This window comes from Haliotis cracherodii, unplaced genomic scaffold (genome assembly GCF_022045235.1).
Source record: "Haliotis cracherodii isolate W230 unplaced genomic scaffold, xgHalCrac1.p SCAF_4, whole genome shotgun sequence".
In the NCBI taxonomy this organism is placed as follows: domain Eukaryota; kingdom Metazoa; phylum Mollusca; class Gastropoda; order Lepetellida; family Haliotidae; genus Haliotis; species Haliotis cracherodii.
This window is the reverse complement of record NW_027266297.1, coordinates 53826680-53843915: the sequence shown is the minus strand read 5'-3', so window position 1 is coordinate 53843915 and position 17236 is coordinate 53826680. Positions and strand designations below refer to the sequence as shown.

Here is a 17236-nt window from a genome sequence, read left to right as displayed (position 1 = left end):
TATCACGTCAAATACATTAATTTGATCGTACTCCTCTACTCCATACTTGTATAGCGGTATCGGTAAAAATATTGATTATAGAAAATATTTTCGATAACGACACCAGTGCTTTATTTTGATATACATAGCGAATTACAAGGCTGAATGACAGTTGCTGCGGATCTCATTTCCACTGTTCTTGTTTACTTCCGGATATTCCAAAGGGATTTCCCTCAAGTAGATTTTCACTAAGGTCAAATATTTTGAGCTTGATTATGGAAGTTAAGAAGCTTGACAGTATGGACAGTATACCTCCAGATGGGTGTTGTGCATTTTTCTTACCGAAGAAGAGGCGATTCTGCAAATTTAGACCAAACACAGGACAAAAATACTGTGCTGAGCACGCCTGTGTAATGGGGGTAAGAAAATGGAAGTTCAGCAGACACAGACAAACGGAGGATGTGTTCAGAATACTCGCCCTATTGATTATGTTAAGCAGTGTATAAACTACTAAGTAGGGTGAAAAATAAAGCATTTTAACGGTCACATCATTCGTGACATTTGCTGAAAGTTGACTGTATCAGATAAACAAGGAAGCCATTTCAGTTTTCCATATGTTTTTTTTTTCTTTTTAGATTTCGAATATTGTATTATCATTTAATTGCTAGATTAAAATTCATCTAAGAACATGAGTCAGCAAACAAATATAGAGGTGCTTGAACCCATTTTGCAATAACTATCAATTGTCTCATGCCTAGTCTCTCGAAAACTTGGTTACTGTATGAATACAAATACAAACACTCCTTTCTGTGCAATTGAAAATGTCTAGGAATACATTACTGAATACATTGAATATGATTTCCTACGTACCCTAATTTCTGTTCCCCATCATGTTCAGTTGGCTTCTTTCTGTTGTCACTGTATCATTCAACCATTATCCTTTGTTGATGTTAATCCCTTTCGTGTACATCCTTATGTTGTTCTTCTTAAATCCTTCTGAGATGTATATTAGTCTGTACTGTGCTGCTCTCTTACTTGTTTGGGGCAATGGGGTAGCCTAGTGGATAAAGTGTTTGCTTGTCACACTGAAGGCCCGGGTTCAAATTCCCAGATGGGTACAATGTGTGAAGCCCATTTCTGATGTCTCCTGCTGTGATAGTGATCTAAAGCAATTTTGACAGTAAAAAGATATACACACTATAAAAAATGCAATGCACAGGTGAAATATTTACTTTGTGTTGCAAGTCAAAATAGTGTTAACGAAAATCGCAAAATTACAAAGCAAGTGACTTATCAAAACTTCGTCACCATTACTGATGCTACCCACAAAGATACCTATATTTCCTTATTATCTCGAAAACTGTATTTCATTTTGTTGATCAATGTGACCATATGCCCTTATTACTACCAACAAAAGTGACTAGTGAACTTACGAATGACGCAGCACAGGTCGCGATCTAGTCTAGATTTCTGCTATACATCCGGGTACTCACTGGGAAATAACATCAACAAAGGCAACAACCAGTCCCAGGAAATTGCTTTAGATCAGTGCCCCTTTAATGCTTGACAATGGTATATGGATCTATACGAAAACATCGCATCATAACTGAATAAAGAAGTTGCCATCCATAAAATATCTTGTCTTTACTGTTACTTACCAACTTCTAAAAATGCCAATCAAATGAATTGGTAGGTGATTCAAATCATAATGCTGTACATCAAATTGTCGAACATTTTTGGCAAGTTTCCTGTTCCAATACCAATTCATCTGTTCATATTTCTTATTTTGTGACATAAAATTTTGTTCCACCAGATCCAGCCTGGCAGTTTATGTTATAACTTTCCTAATTGGACACACTGACATGACCTGCTGGTAAAGTGTGCTTTGTTTGTTGCAGGTTCAACTGGGAAGAAAAAGAATACCATGTCCTCTGGATCCAAAACAGTAAGTTTTTCAATTTCAAAATCATCAGCTGATCATTGTAACCAGCTAGTAGAACAAATAACAGTTAACATGTTTTTCTTGTTCAGCATGTTCAGAGCGACCATATTGATAGTTAGATTATTATGTTTATATGGTCTCTGTTGTACAGAAGATGTCAAAACCATCATCATGAAAATAATGTACACTTTGATAGCATTGAAAGAATGGATGAAATTGAAACCTCATTTTCTCTCCGTTTCAGCACCTGTTATGAAGACAGTCTGGAAAAACACTTAAAGAAATGTAACAAAAGTGTAACAAAGAATGCTGTTGAGGTAAATGACGTCCTGATATATTTACAAGCATATCTATTTGGACTGGGACGGTAAACTCGGGTACCCGGGTCGGGTGGGTACTGAGTAGGACCCGGGTACCCACAGGACTACCCGGACCTGTGGTTAGTCACGTGATATGTTGTTTCATGACAAAAATCCACTATGTAACTACATGGTTACACGACAATTTTAAATATCTAATGTTCGCATTACTTCATGACTATGAACACGTTTCTTCTGACTTAAATATGTTTGAACAAAGCTAAAACTTCAGTCAGCTTCAGTGTATGCATGATCACATCGTTTTATACGTGTATCTAAAAACATTCTGCCAGGGCTACTGTCAAACTATAATCAATCGGACATCTTGTACCTATATCTTGACACCAACAGTGTGTACCCGGGTAGAATCGGGTAGTAAATTTGAACTCGTCCCAGCCCTAATATCTATATGCTTCTTGTTCTGATGATGCACTTTCCAGGGATTCCAGGGCAGTAGATCCCTGGTACCCACTGCGGGTCATAAATGCTGACTATTTGGAATCAGGAGGTTGAATGACCTGGCTGATTGTATGTCAGTGTACCCAACCAGTGTGGATCGTTGTTCATGCTGTCAACCACATGTTTGAATAGCCCAAAATTGATCATTAACATGACACTTATAGTGGTACAGACAAACACCACAGTGTCAAAGTTGAAGGGACCTACGTAAATACTTTGAGTTATTCAAAGTTCTACACAACAGAAAATGATGAATGAAGAAGGAATACCCAGGGACCAAGCTTTTACTTTGAGACAAACATAAGTTCAACACATCAAAGTTTGACACAACAAAAGTGTAAACATAAGAATAGTATTGTTTAATGTTTGTTCTCAGAAAGTAACAATAAACTGGTGGATTGTTAACTTAGTAACTCTAACTCCAGAATATAGGGCGTGCAACTTTTCAAAACTAACCGTCCGTCAGCAAAATACATCATCATGGACAGGTGGGTATGTTCAACACTGATTCATGGTGCCATTCAAGTGCACACATGGGAAATCAAATAGTAGATTATTTTTTCATCAATATGTCTTTGGGGGGCAATAAGACAATGTTTGGTCATGAGGTTGGCAGGGATGATAATCTAATAATTGATGTACCGGTATGTAATATGTAAGCGATAAAGCTACTTTTAATGCTTGGTTCCGAATGAAAAAGAAGAGGTGTCGATTCTACCGTGAGACCACCTCAAATTTGGTGGTAAGGTTTATCTCCTCCTGGTTGTCTGCTGATGCTGTTGTCTTCTGTCCTGGTTGCCAGGGCTACCACCAGCAGGGAATCAACGCCGGCAATGATGACGGAGATGCTGCCCCTCAACCCAAGGTTTGTTCATATTCTTCTTCTTTTTTTTTCTAGTTCTTCTGATAACATTTTTTTAAATTAAATTGTTTTGCCACTTTTGACAGAAAGCATTTATTTCTGCAGATGTGTACTCAACTCCTTGATGCTGTCACAAAGATATACTTGCTGCTTAGCGGACTACTGTGGGCCATTTTGCTGGAACTCTATGCCAGTGTTATAAAACGTTTGATGTGTTTATGAACATGATCCTACCAGTCTGGGTCAAAAGTTACAATATCAGCATCTGTTATTGTGATGTCAGGGGCGTTCAAATACCAAATCTTCCTACTTGACCAAGGGCAAATAAACATATTAATACATTCTCCGTGCCCGTCCTGATTTTTAACTTGCCCTGCTAAATTAGAGAAAATTAAAAAGTTTCATTTTGCCAAAAAAACGTTAGTACTGTAGCTACAGCTAATGGAAGATGTGCAGAATAGAAAAATATCTAGTCAGTTCATATGCAGTTGAAAAACACACTATGCATCTTCTAAGTTTCGAAGTTAATACTGCCCAATGTCATACTTGCCCGAGGGCAACTAAATTTTATTTTCATAGGTCGAGCAAGTTGGGCATACTAATTGAACACCTCTAGATGTTCGCAAAATATTCTGATTTGGCTTTTTTTCACTGGTGATGTGGATAAAAAGTTCTATAGTTTAGTTTTACATTTTACTGAATTAATTTGAGATATTTTCTAAAAGATATCCCTCTCAAATAAAATGATTGTTAATGATATATTTAGGCCCATGTCATGTATGTGACAAGGTCTTAGCATCTGTTGGAACTGTCATTGTGTCAGAAAATTGTGTTAAATTCATGAAGACATCAATCATAGGGTTCACCATTGTCGAGGAATACATTCAACTCAGTGTTCGCAATAAGCGCCTGCCTGTAGGCCTGTGGCAGGTAGATCTCTTGTCGGGGGCTGTAGTTTCAAATTTGTGGGGGGTCTTGTGTCCTGGAATAAGTTTGTGCGTCAATATATTTGTCACAATAAGCTGCAGTTTTTTTAAATGATGGCCTGAAGATGTTAACCAGAGCCTGCATGTTCTATGGTCTGTGCACTGGTGGGTCCTGATGGCAGCCTGCCCAGTTTGCTATTTCAAACACGGATTCTAGTAATGTTTCAATGAGAGCGTGGTTTGTTTATTGCAGGTGACAGTGTGTACTGTGAAGGATGAGGAACTGCAGAGTCTCATTGACAGAGTGAATAAATTATATAACGGTAAGACATACCGGTATACGCAGCTGAACACTTTCAGTCAAATTCTGATTGTTGATTTCCAGCTATGTTGAATTTTGTCTAGAAATGTAGATAAGGCAGTATAAACCTCATTCATCAATGGGTTGATCATTCCATTGTGATTATAGCGAAGTGTCGAACAGAGACTGCAGTAAATTCCTAGATTTCTGTAGAATAATGTTGACTGTCACTGTCAGTCTCGGCACAGATGGAGTCAATAGTGTGGGTGTGCCTTTCTTTGTTTTGTTTACTAGGAGGGGTCGTAGTGACGATATTTAATCACAGGCATGCAGACAAACAGTCAGACTTTTTCCAGTGTGTGATAAAATGCTGAGTTCAAAGACCAAGGTGTCTAAATGATCAGACAACATATGTACTCTTGCTACAGGATTCCCTGGGGTTTCCCCAGGAATGTAAAAGTGAGTGAGTGAGTGATTATGGTTTTACGCTGCTTTTAACAATATTCAAACGGGCTTCACACGTTGAACCCGGGTCTTCGGCGTGACGAGTGAACGCTTTAACCACTAGGCCACCCTACCACACCGAATGTGGAAGTTGTCTGTGAGTGTTTATATCATTTCAAGAATACAGTCTTGTGAAAAATGTATGAATGGATAAATGTGTCATTTATACACTAATTAACACTGGTTTCACATTTATGGGACAGGCCACCTATCCAATGGAAAACGTAAACTCATGAAAAATATATTACAGATTACATTTTCTCAGCACTGATAACGAATGACACAAACATAAAGCCCAACCTGTCATAGACTAAATAGATTAATTTAATTTAATGTTTACTTCAACGTTACCTTGAATATATAACCAATAGAATGTTATTGAGATGAATTATGTCCCCTGACAGAACACATACAAGACATCAAGACAGACATCCTCAGCCACAGTTGTCTGAGGGAAGAGTTGGAGAATCCTTCATATGGCACACCAGCACTGAGACATCGCAAACAGCAGGTAACACACTCAATGTGCATTAGGACTGTATGTCTCAAGAGATGGGTACAAAATGCCTGATTGAGTATTGTTTGAACGGAGCTTTGGCAAAAGTATTTAGGTACATGTATAACACGATCTGGTCATGCATACACTGAAGTTGACTGAAGGTTTATCTTTACCCAAACATATAAAAGTCAGAAGCTAAGCCTCCATCATTATAAAGAAACAAATTATTGACTTGTATTGTAACCATGGAGTTCTAAATAATTTTTGTCATTAAACAATACTAGTATATCACATGACTAACCACGGGTCCGGGTAGTCATGTGGGTCCCCGCATCCTACTCAGGAACCGCCCCCGGCCCGAGTACCTGAGTTACCCATCCCAGCCGTGATGTGCATGTAGTTTCAGTACAGCTTTGGGCAAGGGCAGGTAACTCTAACCAGACTTCAGTGGCATGACAATGATGTCAAAGAGTACCTGTCCCTGTAGCGAAATTGTGTCTTTGTACCATTTTTCCCGAGGGGAATTAAGCCCTGGGACTGTTTTCCCTAGGAAACCTTTTCCATGATACATTTACACTGGAAATATTTGTTCTGGATGAAACTACTTCCATGTGGAACTGATCAGCGTTGACAATGACCCTTCATTGTCACTTTGAACTCAAGCAGTTGTATATGATTTTGCCTTTTTTATGTGAATGTTTACTATTTCCACAGTAACAAGTATTCATTTCTGTCTAGGATGTGTTTATGTTTTATTTGGTATTAACAGTTGCCAGGGATTATAGATGAAGGTGTCGTTGTCGGCACGGGTACTACAGATATGTACCCCAGGTACCAAAGTCAGAATACAGAAAGGTACCTCGTACCCTTAACGGCAGACGAGTCCTTATTCCTCAACCTGAAACCGAAACCGGGTCATGTTGTAGTTCTGGTTCGCTAGATGATAAGTGCATGCAGGACAATGCTTTGCATTGTTATTAGAGTAATGTATGTACATCACTGTGATTGCTCACTTTTTATATAGCACGCTGGAATGCATCTCATACAACATGACAGTTCTGATCCATTTATGGAAAGGAAATGCCAAGAGAAAAAAAAAATATACAGCGTGTACTGCCATGTTGAATTTTACTGCGGTTTGGGATGAAGGCCGTGTTGTATACGTCTAAAGCGTTCAAGGAGCCGGTTCAGCGCATTGCGCAATACAGCCTGTGGGGGAATGGACTCATCCTAGGGTACCTTTCTGTATTCTGATTTTGGCTAGGGTACATTTCTGTATACAAAAACGTACCAGGGGTACATATCTGTAGTACCCGTGTTGACAACAACCCCTTCAGCGGAATGATGATCTGCTTCTGATTAGTTAGTATCTTACAAGACCAACAGTTTATATTTGTCATAACTTATAAGGGTGAGAAATAAAAATCACAAGTTTAATTGATCTCACCAACTGTCATTGTTAGAGATCCGTTAATTCTGTGCATGAAGACGTTTCTAAACAGTCTACGGGAAGAAAATCAAGTATTTGAGTCAGATATGTTAGCATCTTGTTGTTTCCTGCAGTGACACACAGCTCATGTGACACTAGCTTTCCCACTGAAATAATCATGATATTGTGAAGTGTTGGTGAGATACGTGACCATGGTTATTGCAGGCCTCACTGGTCGGCCACCTAGACAAGCTGCAGCTGCTGAAAGATGGCGTCTGCTTTGTGGAGATGGGTGCAGGGAAAGGTATGTTGTCATGGTACAGGGCAGGTTTTCTGTGTTCAGTCCTGACCCTTACATACCAAACACTACCATAGACAGGCTTGAATCCAGGCTTGAATCCGGGCTTGAATCCAGGCTTGAAAAGAACATAAGATTGAATCTGCCTTTAAAAAAATTGATAAAATGTCTTGAACATGTTAACATTTAATTTGGCTATCATTGTTAACTCTGCCATAAATTAGATGTATTATTATTGTTTTTTCACTATCAATTTGTGATGTCATGTTGCAAAAGTAAGGCCAATACTCGATTGATAAATCAAATAGAAACACTGATTTGACTTAGATTTTAATAGTTTAGTTGGATTTGCATTCTGACAATAAAATAGAGAATGTCTTAATATATCTGTTTTGAAATAAATTTGTGGGTCTTACTTCCAGAAAAGTGTGACCATTGCTTTGAAAAGGCTTTGTAATGTCCTTAATTTTGGTTGGTGGCAAGGTGGTTTAATCGTCATCTTACTCTTGAAAGGATCGTTGTATGGCCTTGTCACCTAGGATCACTGATCACTAGTGGATTGTAATCTTCTCAAAAACCTTTTTTGAATAAAATGTCTTTTTTATTACGTTATTGTTGAAGTAGAAATGTTCCCCCACTGTGTGATGTCCCTTGTACAGGTCAGCTGTCTCACTGGGTCCAGCGAGCGGTGGAGAAGTGTGATAAAGTTTCCTTCGTCTTGGTGGACAGAGGCACGATACGATACAAAGTAAGGACATGGAGGTGTTGGCACTCAAAATAAGCTAATATACATTTGGGTATCTCAATATTTAAATGTTTTGAGACATAAATATTATTAAGTTGTTTGGTTAGGTTTGTTTAGTTGGAAAAAATGATTAATTATGAGTGCAGGACATTTAGTATTTTTACAGTAATATGTATATATAAGAGAAGGTTTTATTTTACTTTTTTAAGGGGGATTGCGGAGAGGAGAGACTACCTGACAATGCATTTAATTAATTATTATTAAGAAAGTAAATAGTTCATAGTTTTACTGATCCTTCAAAGATGAGCACATTAAATAAATATTAATAAACAAATAAAACTATTTTATTTTATTTTCTGCTTTGGTTTAGTTTAATCTGTAACAGAAAATAGAAAGTTGTCCCATAATATTCCAAATGCTATTTCAGCTTGACAACCAGCACCGAGAAGAACAGGGACCCAAGTTTGAGAGGCTCAGGATAGACATTGAACACTTAAATCTGGGTGCGTCATGTTGTTTGATATCTTGTTGGGGTTTCTACAGGAAGTATGTGGGTGTGTTACTGCTGGTGATCTGTAGTGACGGTGGAAGCTGAAACATTAACATTAACCACTCTAAGGAATATGTGCTTCATTGCATCAACATCAATTTTGATGAAACATCAAGAATCAAAAGCATTTGTGAATCACATACCAGTAAATAAATAACAGTTAATTGAGTTTTGTGTTTCATCTTTCCTCTGTATCTGTAACCACCTGCATTTCCAATTTAAAGACCTACAAAGGGAGGTAATTCAGTGGTTGCACACTGTATGCATATCACTAGTGAATTAAATTGAATAAATGTACGTTTTTACCATGTCGTCTTGATTCTTTGTTTCAGGGAAGTACAACACAATATCAGCAGATGACCACCGTCCAGTGGTTGCTATGGGAAAACACTTGTGTGGTGCAGCCACAGGTACTAATTGCAGTAATATCACGTCTTCCACTCTCATACGATATATTCCTCTCTGCTTGAAGATCTAAACAGGTGAACCGTCCAGGCAATCTGACCACCATTTCTGTCATAAAGGATAAAGGCCACACCATTGAATTGTTGCAAAACATGTTCTACCCCCTGTTGGTTCTGAGGGCCTTGAGCACTCTACACCCAATCAGTCCACCAAAGGAATATATATGTTGTGTGTGGGTTATCTTTTGTTGACCTCAAAATGTCATCAAAGTGTTAAAGAAATGAAGATGAATTGCTTTAAAATCAGCCAATAAATCAATCAGAAAGCCGACATATGATTGGCTCAAGAACCCACGCTTCCTTCATTTTATTGGACGGTGAATATTCACTCAGGGTTGACCTTACATGACTTTTTATGGATATGGCATCAGATCAGATCTTCACAAGGTATTGCATTGCTGTAAACATCTGATTAAGGCCACAGGGACTGAATGTTGTGAAGTTCTGATGGAAATGCCAGATTTGATATATTTGTATTGTCGCAAAAATATTTATATAAAGGTAGCCAGTCATATCAGTCTTTACACAGCTATGTTTAATGAATAATAAGATTTTGTCAACTAATAAATTTTTGTTTATCTTTTCAATCTTATGGTTCAAAAGGATTGTTTTTCACCACTTTGCTAGATCTAGCACTGAGATGTCTACTTGAGACACTTCCCAAGTCAGATGACAACCAAACCTGTGAACAATCTCCTTCCAAGAAGCCCAGAACAGAACATAAACACAGGTAGTCACTAATCACACTGTCACAAGCATTGTTGGCGTTGGGGCTGTCAAGTAGCCCAGTGGTTAATGCATTCGCTCGTCACGCCGAAGACCCGGGTTTGATTCCCGACATGGGTACAATGTGTAAAGCCAATTTCTGGTGTACCCTGCTGTGATATTGCTGGATACTGCATACTCACTCAATCATTGTTAGTGTTGCCCTGTAGAAGTAATGCCCATTATTTTCTTCTATTTTTCAAGACTTCCAACTTTCCTTACAAGTACACTATCATTTTGTTCCCTGGCAACCTCCATAGGGATGTCCCCAGTACCCCATGTGACCTGATGATGTCATTGAACCCAGAGACCAATGAAGATCCGGGTTAGAATAGGTCTTCAGCAACCCAGGTTGGCCTTGCGTAGATCTATGCTCACTGTGTCAATCACTAGACTGTCTGGTCCAGACTAGATTATGTAGAGACCACTGTCATATAGCTGGCATATTGCTGAGTGAGGCGTTAAACAACGAACATTGGACCCCGACTGCATGGGTAGTGCTCATCATCCATGTGTTTCTCTGTCCCAAGCCATCTTCCCGAGGCAAGAGAGTTAACTGACTATATAAGTCCAATTTCCACCCTTGCCAAACTAGGCTGGTATTATGGAGTTACATTTTGGCTGGACTAAAGAGTCTATGCATAGTCCAATCAAAATTACGCAACCAAATAGAAATCCGGTTTGTAATCTGTTGTGCAGATTTCGGTCAATGGCAGTATTTGCAAAGCATGTGCACTGCCAACTCCCTGTCAACAGATATTTTCCAAATCTTTCCATGTTTTTAATCAAGGTGCTCACGTGATTTGATGCATTTTGTGATGTAAGACCCATTTTATTACAATATAGACCTTGATTATCGATCAGATCGTCTTGACTGGGAGCCACTTATGTTTGAAGCAAATGCAAGTGGTACGAGGTGGAATCTTATTGGTCTATAGGAGAGGCTTAGAAGGGACATAACTTGTAATAGCCACTGGTGGGCCTACGATAGAGCCAAGAAATTCCAGCCTAGTTCGGCAAGGGTGGAAACTGGACTTTTAAGGTCAGTTAACTCCCTTGCCTCGGGAAGATGGTCCCAAGCTTGATTGTCTAAAGGATGACTGGGTTCAAATTAACATTAGCCAGGAGGGACTAGTGACATTTCCTTGTGGGCTACCACGTTCACCATTATTTAGATGACAATTCTGTAGCAGATGATTTTTGCGGACTTGTAATAAAAAAATAATAATTTATACCTGAGCGGCTGCAATGATAGAGCAGACTGTGGTGTTCCCCTACAGCCAGGGCAACTTATATTTGAACAATTTATTTATGAGGATAATAAAATGGTTGCTGAACGCTGCTTGGAGGCCATTATTGCTACTTTTGTCTTATAAATGCATGGATTCCAATTCATGTAATATGTTTTACTCACTGTATACTCTAAGACAAATACAAATTATAATAACATGTTCCCTCCTTCCTAGGCTGCCCTCGGGTGTAGTGATAGCGCTGTGCTGCCACCACCGATGTACCTGGAAGGCATATGTCGGCAAGGAGTTCATGAAGCACTGTGGGATATCAGCCCGAGACTTCCAGCTCCTCAGCAGCATGAGCAGCTGGGCCACCTGTACCTGGAAGGGCTGGAGGAAGACAGGTAGGTGACTGGGTGTAGGGCTGGAGGAAGACAGGTAGGTGGCTGGGTGTAGGGCTGGAGGAAGACAGGTAGGTGACTGGGTGTAGGGCTGGAGGAAGGCAGGTAGGTGACTGGGTGTAGGGCTGGAGGAAGACAGGTAGGTGACTGGGTGTAGGGCTGGAGGGAGACAGGTAGATGACTGGGTGTTGGGCTTGAGGGAGACAGGTAGGTGACTAGGTGTAGGGCTGGAGGAAGACAGGTAGGTGACTGGGTGATGGGCTGGAGGGAGACAGGTAGGTGACTGGGTGATGGGCTGGAGGGAGACAGGTAGGTGACTGGGGGTAGGGCTGGAGGGAGACAGGTAGGTGACTGGGTGATGGGCTGGAGGGAGACAGGTAGTTGACTGGGTGTAGGGCTGGAGGGAGACAGGTAGGTGGCCGGGTGTAGGGCTGGAGGGAGGTAGGTGACTGGGTGATGGGCTGGAGGGAGACAGGTAGGTGACTGGGTGTAGGGCTGGAGGGAGACAGGTAGGTGGCCGGGTGTAGGGCTGGAGGGAGACAGGTAGGTGGCTGGGTGTAGGGCTGGAGGAAGACAGGTAGGTGGCTGGGTGTAGGGCTGGAGGGAGACAGGTAGGTGGCTGGGTGTAGGGCTGGAGGAAGACAGGTAGGTGGCCGGGTGATGGGCTGGAGGGAGACAGGTAGGTGACTAGGTGTAGGGCTGGAGGAAGACAGGTAGGTGGCTGGGTGTAGGGCTGGAGGAAGACAGGTAGGTGACTGGGTGTAGGGCTGGAGGGAGACAGGTAGGTGACTAGGTGTAGGGCTGGAGGGAGACAGGTAGTTGACTGGGTGATGGGCTGGAGGGAGACAGGTAGGTGTAGGGCAGAGGGAATGTGAAGATTAAGTTTGACATATTTTATAATATTGCTAAGAGCTACATAAATCACAGAAGAGTCAGATGTTTTATTAATGTGTTTTACCATGTGTTGTATTCCTCCAGGCATAAAGCAGCAGCCGGAGCAGAAGGACAGACCAGAGGAGGATGTGGGGGACAGCACTGCAGACGAGCATGACATTGAGGCAGCAGACATCAACAGCGCTCAGACGTAAGTGTTGCTTACTAAACAGTCAACTTTGTTGCGTCCTATTTAAGACATTTCCTAATTCACCTAAGTGAATGAGTAAATGTTATTTGAAACCTTGGTCTCCAATATTCCATATAGTCAGACTATAAATAATCCAGTCTGGACCACGCAGAGCAGTGGTTGATAGTACCATAACGTAGTCGAGTACACAGGTACCGAATGTCCAAAACAACAGCCAGGTCCCACACTGTAACAAGGGGGTCCTCTACTCCAGTGACATGCAAGGCAACTGAGGTTCTTCTCACAACTCAGGGCAGTTACATGGAACAGCAGTGCCAGTGCTGGAACTGTACATCAACTGTCAACATGTGTCATTCACAGGAAGCATGAAAGTGTGGTTAGACTTCATATTTGTTATAATTCATCCAATAAAAAAGAAGGGAACATAAATAGCAAAAAGAAGTCTAACAGGTCATGAACAAGTCACGAGTGTCTCCCACGGTATATCTAACTAGTCATGGCTATATCTAACAGGACATGAACTAGTCATGAGTATATCTAACAGGTCATGAACTAGTCATGAGTATATCTAACAGGACATGAACTAGTCATGAGTATATCTAACAGGTCATGAACTAGTCATGAGTGTCCCCAACAAGTCATGAACATGTCATGAGTATATCTAACAGGTCATGAACAAGTCATGAGTATATCCAAAAGGTCATGAACTAGTCATGAGTATATCTAACAAGTCATGAACTAGTCATGAGTGTCTCCCACAGGACATGAACATGTCATGAGTATATCTAACAGGTCATGAACTAGTCATGAGTATATCTAACAGGTCATGAACTAGTCATGAGTATATCTAACAGGTCATGAACTAGTCATGAGTATATCTAACAGGTCATGAACTAGTCATGAGTATATCTAACAGGTCATGAACAAGTCATGAGTATATCTAACAGGTCATGAACTAGTCATGAGTATATCTTACAGGTCATGAATGAGTTATGAGTATATCTAACAGGTCATGAACAAGTCATGAGTATATCTAACAGGTCATAAACTAGTCATGAGTGTCCCTAACACGTCATGAACTAGTCATGAGTATATCTAACAGATCATGAACCTGTCATTAGTATATCTTACAGGTCATGAACAATTCATGAGTATATCTAACAGGTCATGAATTAGTCAAGAGTGTCCCTAACACATCATGAACATGTCATGAGTATATCTAACAGGTCATGAACTAGTCATGAGTATATCTAACAAGTCATGAACTAGTCATGAGTGTCTCTAACAGGTCATGAACATGTCATGAGTATATCTAACAGGTCATGAACTAGTCACGAGTATATCCAACAGGTCATGAACAAGTCATGAGTATATCTAACAGGTCATGAACTAGTCATGAGTATATCTAACAGGTCATGAACTAGTCATGAGTGTCCCCAACAAGTCATGAACATGTCATGAGTATATCTAACAGGTCATGAACAAGTCATGAGTATATCTAACAGGTCATGAACAATTCGTGAGTATATCTAACAGGTCATGAACTAGTCATGAGTATATGTAACAGGTCATGAATGAGTCATAAGTATATCTAACAGGTCATGAACAAGTCATGAGTATATCTAACAGGTCATGAACATGTCATGAGTATATCTAACAGGTCATGAACATGTCATGAGTATATCTAACAGGTCATGAACTAGTCATGAGTATATCTAACAGGTCATGAAGTAGTCATGAGTATATCTAACAGGTCATGAACAAGTCATGAGTATATCTAACAGGTCATGAACAAGTCATGAGTATATCTAACAGGTCATGAACAATTCATGAGTATATCTAACAGGTCATGAACTAGTCATGAGTATATCTAACAGGTCATGAAGTAGTCATGAGTATATCTAACAGGTCATGAACAAGTCATGAGTATATCTAACAGGTCATGAACAAGTCATGAGTATATCTAACAGGTCATGAACAATTCATGAGTATATCTAACAGGTCATGAACTAGTCATGAGTATATATATCTAACAGGTTATGAACTAGTCATGAGTATATCTAACAGGTCATGAACTAGTCATGAGTATATCTAACAGGTCATGAATGAGTCATAAGTATATCTAACAGGTCATGAACAAATCATGAGTATATCTAACAGGTTATGAACTAGTCATGAGTATATCTAACAGGTCATGAACATGTCATGAGTATATCTAACAGGTCATGAACTAGTCATGAGTATATCTAACAGGTCATGAACATGTCATGAGTATATCTAACAGGTCATGAACTAGTCATGAGTGTCTCCCACGGGTCATGAAGTAGTCATGAGTATATTTAACAGATCATGAACATGTCATAAGTATATCTTACAGGTCATGAACTAGTCATGAGTATATCTAACAGATCATGAACATGTCATAAGTATATCTTACAGGTCATGAACTAGTCATGAGTGTCCCTAACAGGTCATGAACAAGTCATGAGTATATCTAACAGGTCATGAACAATTCATGAGTATATCTAACAGGTCATGAACTAGTCATGAGTATATTTAACAGGTCATGAACAAGTCATGAGTATATCTAACAGGTCATGAACAAGTCATGAGTATATCTAACAGGTCATGAACTAGTCATGAGTATATCCAACAGGTCATGAACAAGTCATGATTGTTTCTTTCCTTCCAGGTCTGGGTTGAAGCTGAGTGAGACTGAGAGAGAAGAAATTGGGCGACGGTGCAAGCGCCTCATAGACTACGGACGCATCAAGTACCTCCAACAATACCAAATGGACAGCAACTTAAGGGAGTACATCGACCACCACCTCACACCAGAAAACATTGTCCTGATCGCTAAACCTTTCAAAGACTGAGTGACCCAAGGCAGCATACACAATACTCATAAAATGTCATTTTTTCTGGAAGCTTGAAATCTGTCTTCTTTTGGAAACAGAATACTGTAATTGATGACAAATATGTCTGTTCATGAAATAGCTTATTTGTTTTTTGTCCTGTACCCTCTCACAGACAGTTGCGATGACACAACAAACATATCTCCTATACTTTAACATAGATGTATGATAGTCATTGTGCCATGACTGATCTGTGAGGGGTCAGTACTTACCAGCTGTGGTAACCAAATCTCTGTGCTGCTCCTGTAATCAATGTATATTTTGACGTGTGGATCAGTGGGACGCCCCTAGCGGTGTGTAGCGACAAGTCAAAATCTAAGTTGTGTGTAGAGAGCAGCACTGAGATAGTCAACTGCAGCTACATGTTGACCAGTTGTGTTGGTATCTAATGTACATAACCTGGCTTGTATTAAGTGTTGCAAGCCATGAACAGAGGCGTGATACATCTGTGTGAAATCTTCCTACCAGCGGGTGTCCTTATAACTGTCAGCATTATACTCTTCTAGCACCTGGCAATGCTGATTTCATTTGCAGAACAACACCCGGGTCGTTTGAATATGTTTCACTTGTTACTTGAATTTATTTTTAATGATTGGTTCAACGATGACATTAAAATTTTAGTTTACAGAATATTTTTTCTTCCTGTCCAGTCTGTAAACTATTTTCAGTGAGGCCATAATAAATATACGTCATTAGGTTTCTTTTGTTGCCCCCTTCACTGCTTCACATCATGGTATAGCCCCCAAGTACCTACAGATAAAGAAAATCACTATCTGGGTGCCTTCTTTCTTTACTTGATGAAATACACCACGCACTCACTACTACCAAACATTCATGCTTCATGTGATTCACAAGTGTTTATGTTCACAGATGTCTTGAACAGTTTGTTCAAAAAAAATAAAAATACATAACATGCGTGCCTCACATGTAATCTAATTATATATTTTTTGCGGCCTAATGAAATGCATTTAAAGTCAGTCATTAGGGGAAGGACGGTAACCATTTCAATAGTTAAATTTGGAATGCACTTTTACTTAAACATTTCTCTACAGTCCTGGACACAAACAAACCACTGTTTCTGGTGCTAACAGTGATAATCCCATCCATTTTTTGTAAGTATTGTAATTTTATTTTTGTCTTTTTATAATGTATTGACTTCATGTTTATGTGTGTCTAGAGGATATTGACAAGGAATACGATTTGTAACATGTGTGCTGTGTGGCCAGGCTGGAAATAAAACTTTTAATTATCAATTCAATTTTGAGTGTTTTATGGATTATGTTTCATAGTGAGTGTGTTAGTGTTTACACAGTATTATATCACAAGCTGTAAGTTTAATTCGGAAGAACCAGTGTGGTGAAACCCATGTGCATGGTATGGTGCAGACAAACCAAGAATCATTATCAGGACAAATATAGGATTCGAACCCACCATTGCCAGACAACTGCTGACTAAATCAGGAAATTGTGCCATCTGAGTCAAGGAGGCCATGTTACGACGTAAATTGTAATAAAAAGGTAAA

At 39.7% G+C, this 17236-nt stretch overlaps 1 protein-coding gene across 1 annotated transcript; it reads left to right on the top strand.

Moving 5' to 3' along the window:
• Window positions 1-200: 200 nt before the first annotated feature.
• On the top strand, window positions 201-16940 carry LOC139478917 (tRNA:m(4)X modification enzyme TRM13 homolog). The gene is made up of 14 exons (XM_071261604.1): window positions 201-398; window positions 1878-1924; window positions 2166-2238; window positions 3542-3604; window positions 4781-4850; window positions 5737-5843; window positions 7486-7564; window positions 8218-8306; window positions 8731-8806; window positions 9186-9263; window positions 9945-10047; window positions 11549-11718; window positions 12694-12799; window positions 15492-16940. Exons 1-14 carry the CDS (start codon window positions 255-257, stop codon window positions 15673-15675), a joined length of 1389 nt encoding a protein of 462 aa, XP_071117705.1. The 5' UTR covers window positions 201-254; the 3' UTR covers window positions 15676-16940.
• Window positions 16941-17236: the final 296 nt, after the last annotated feature.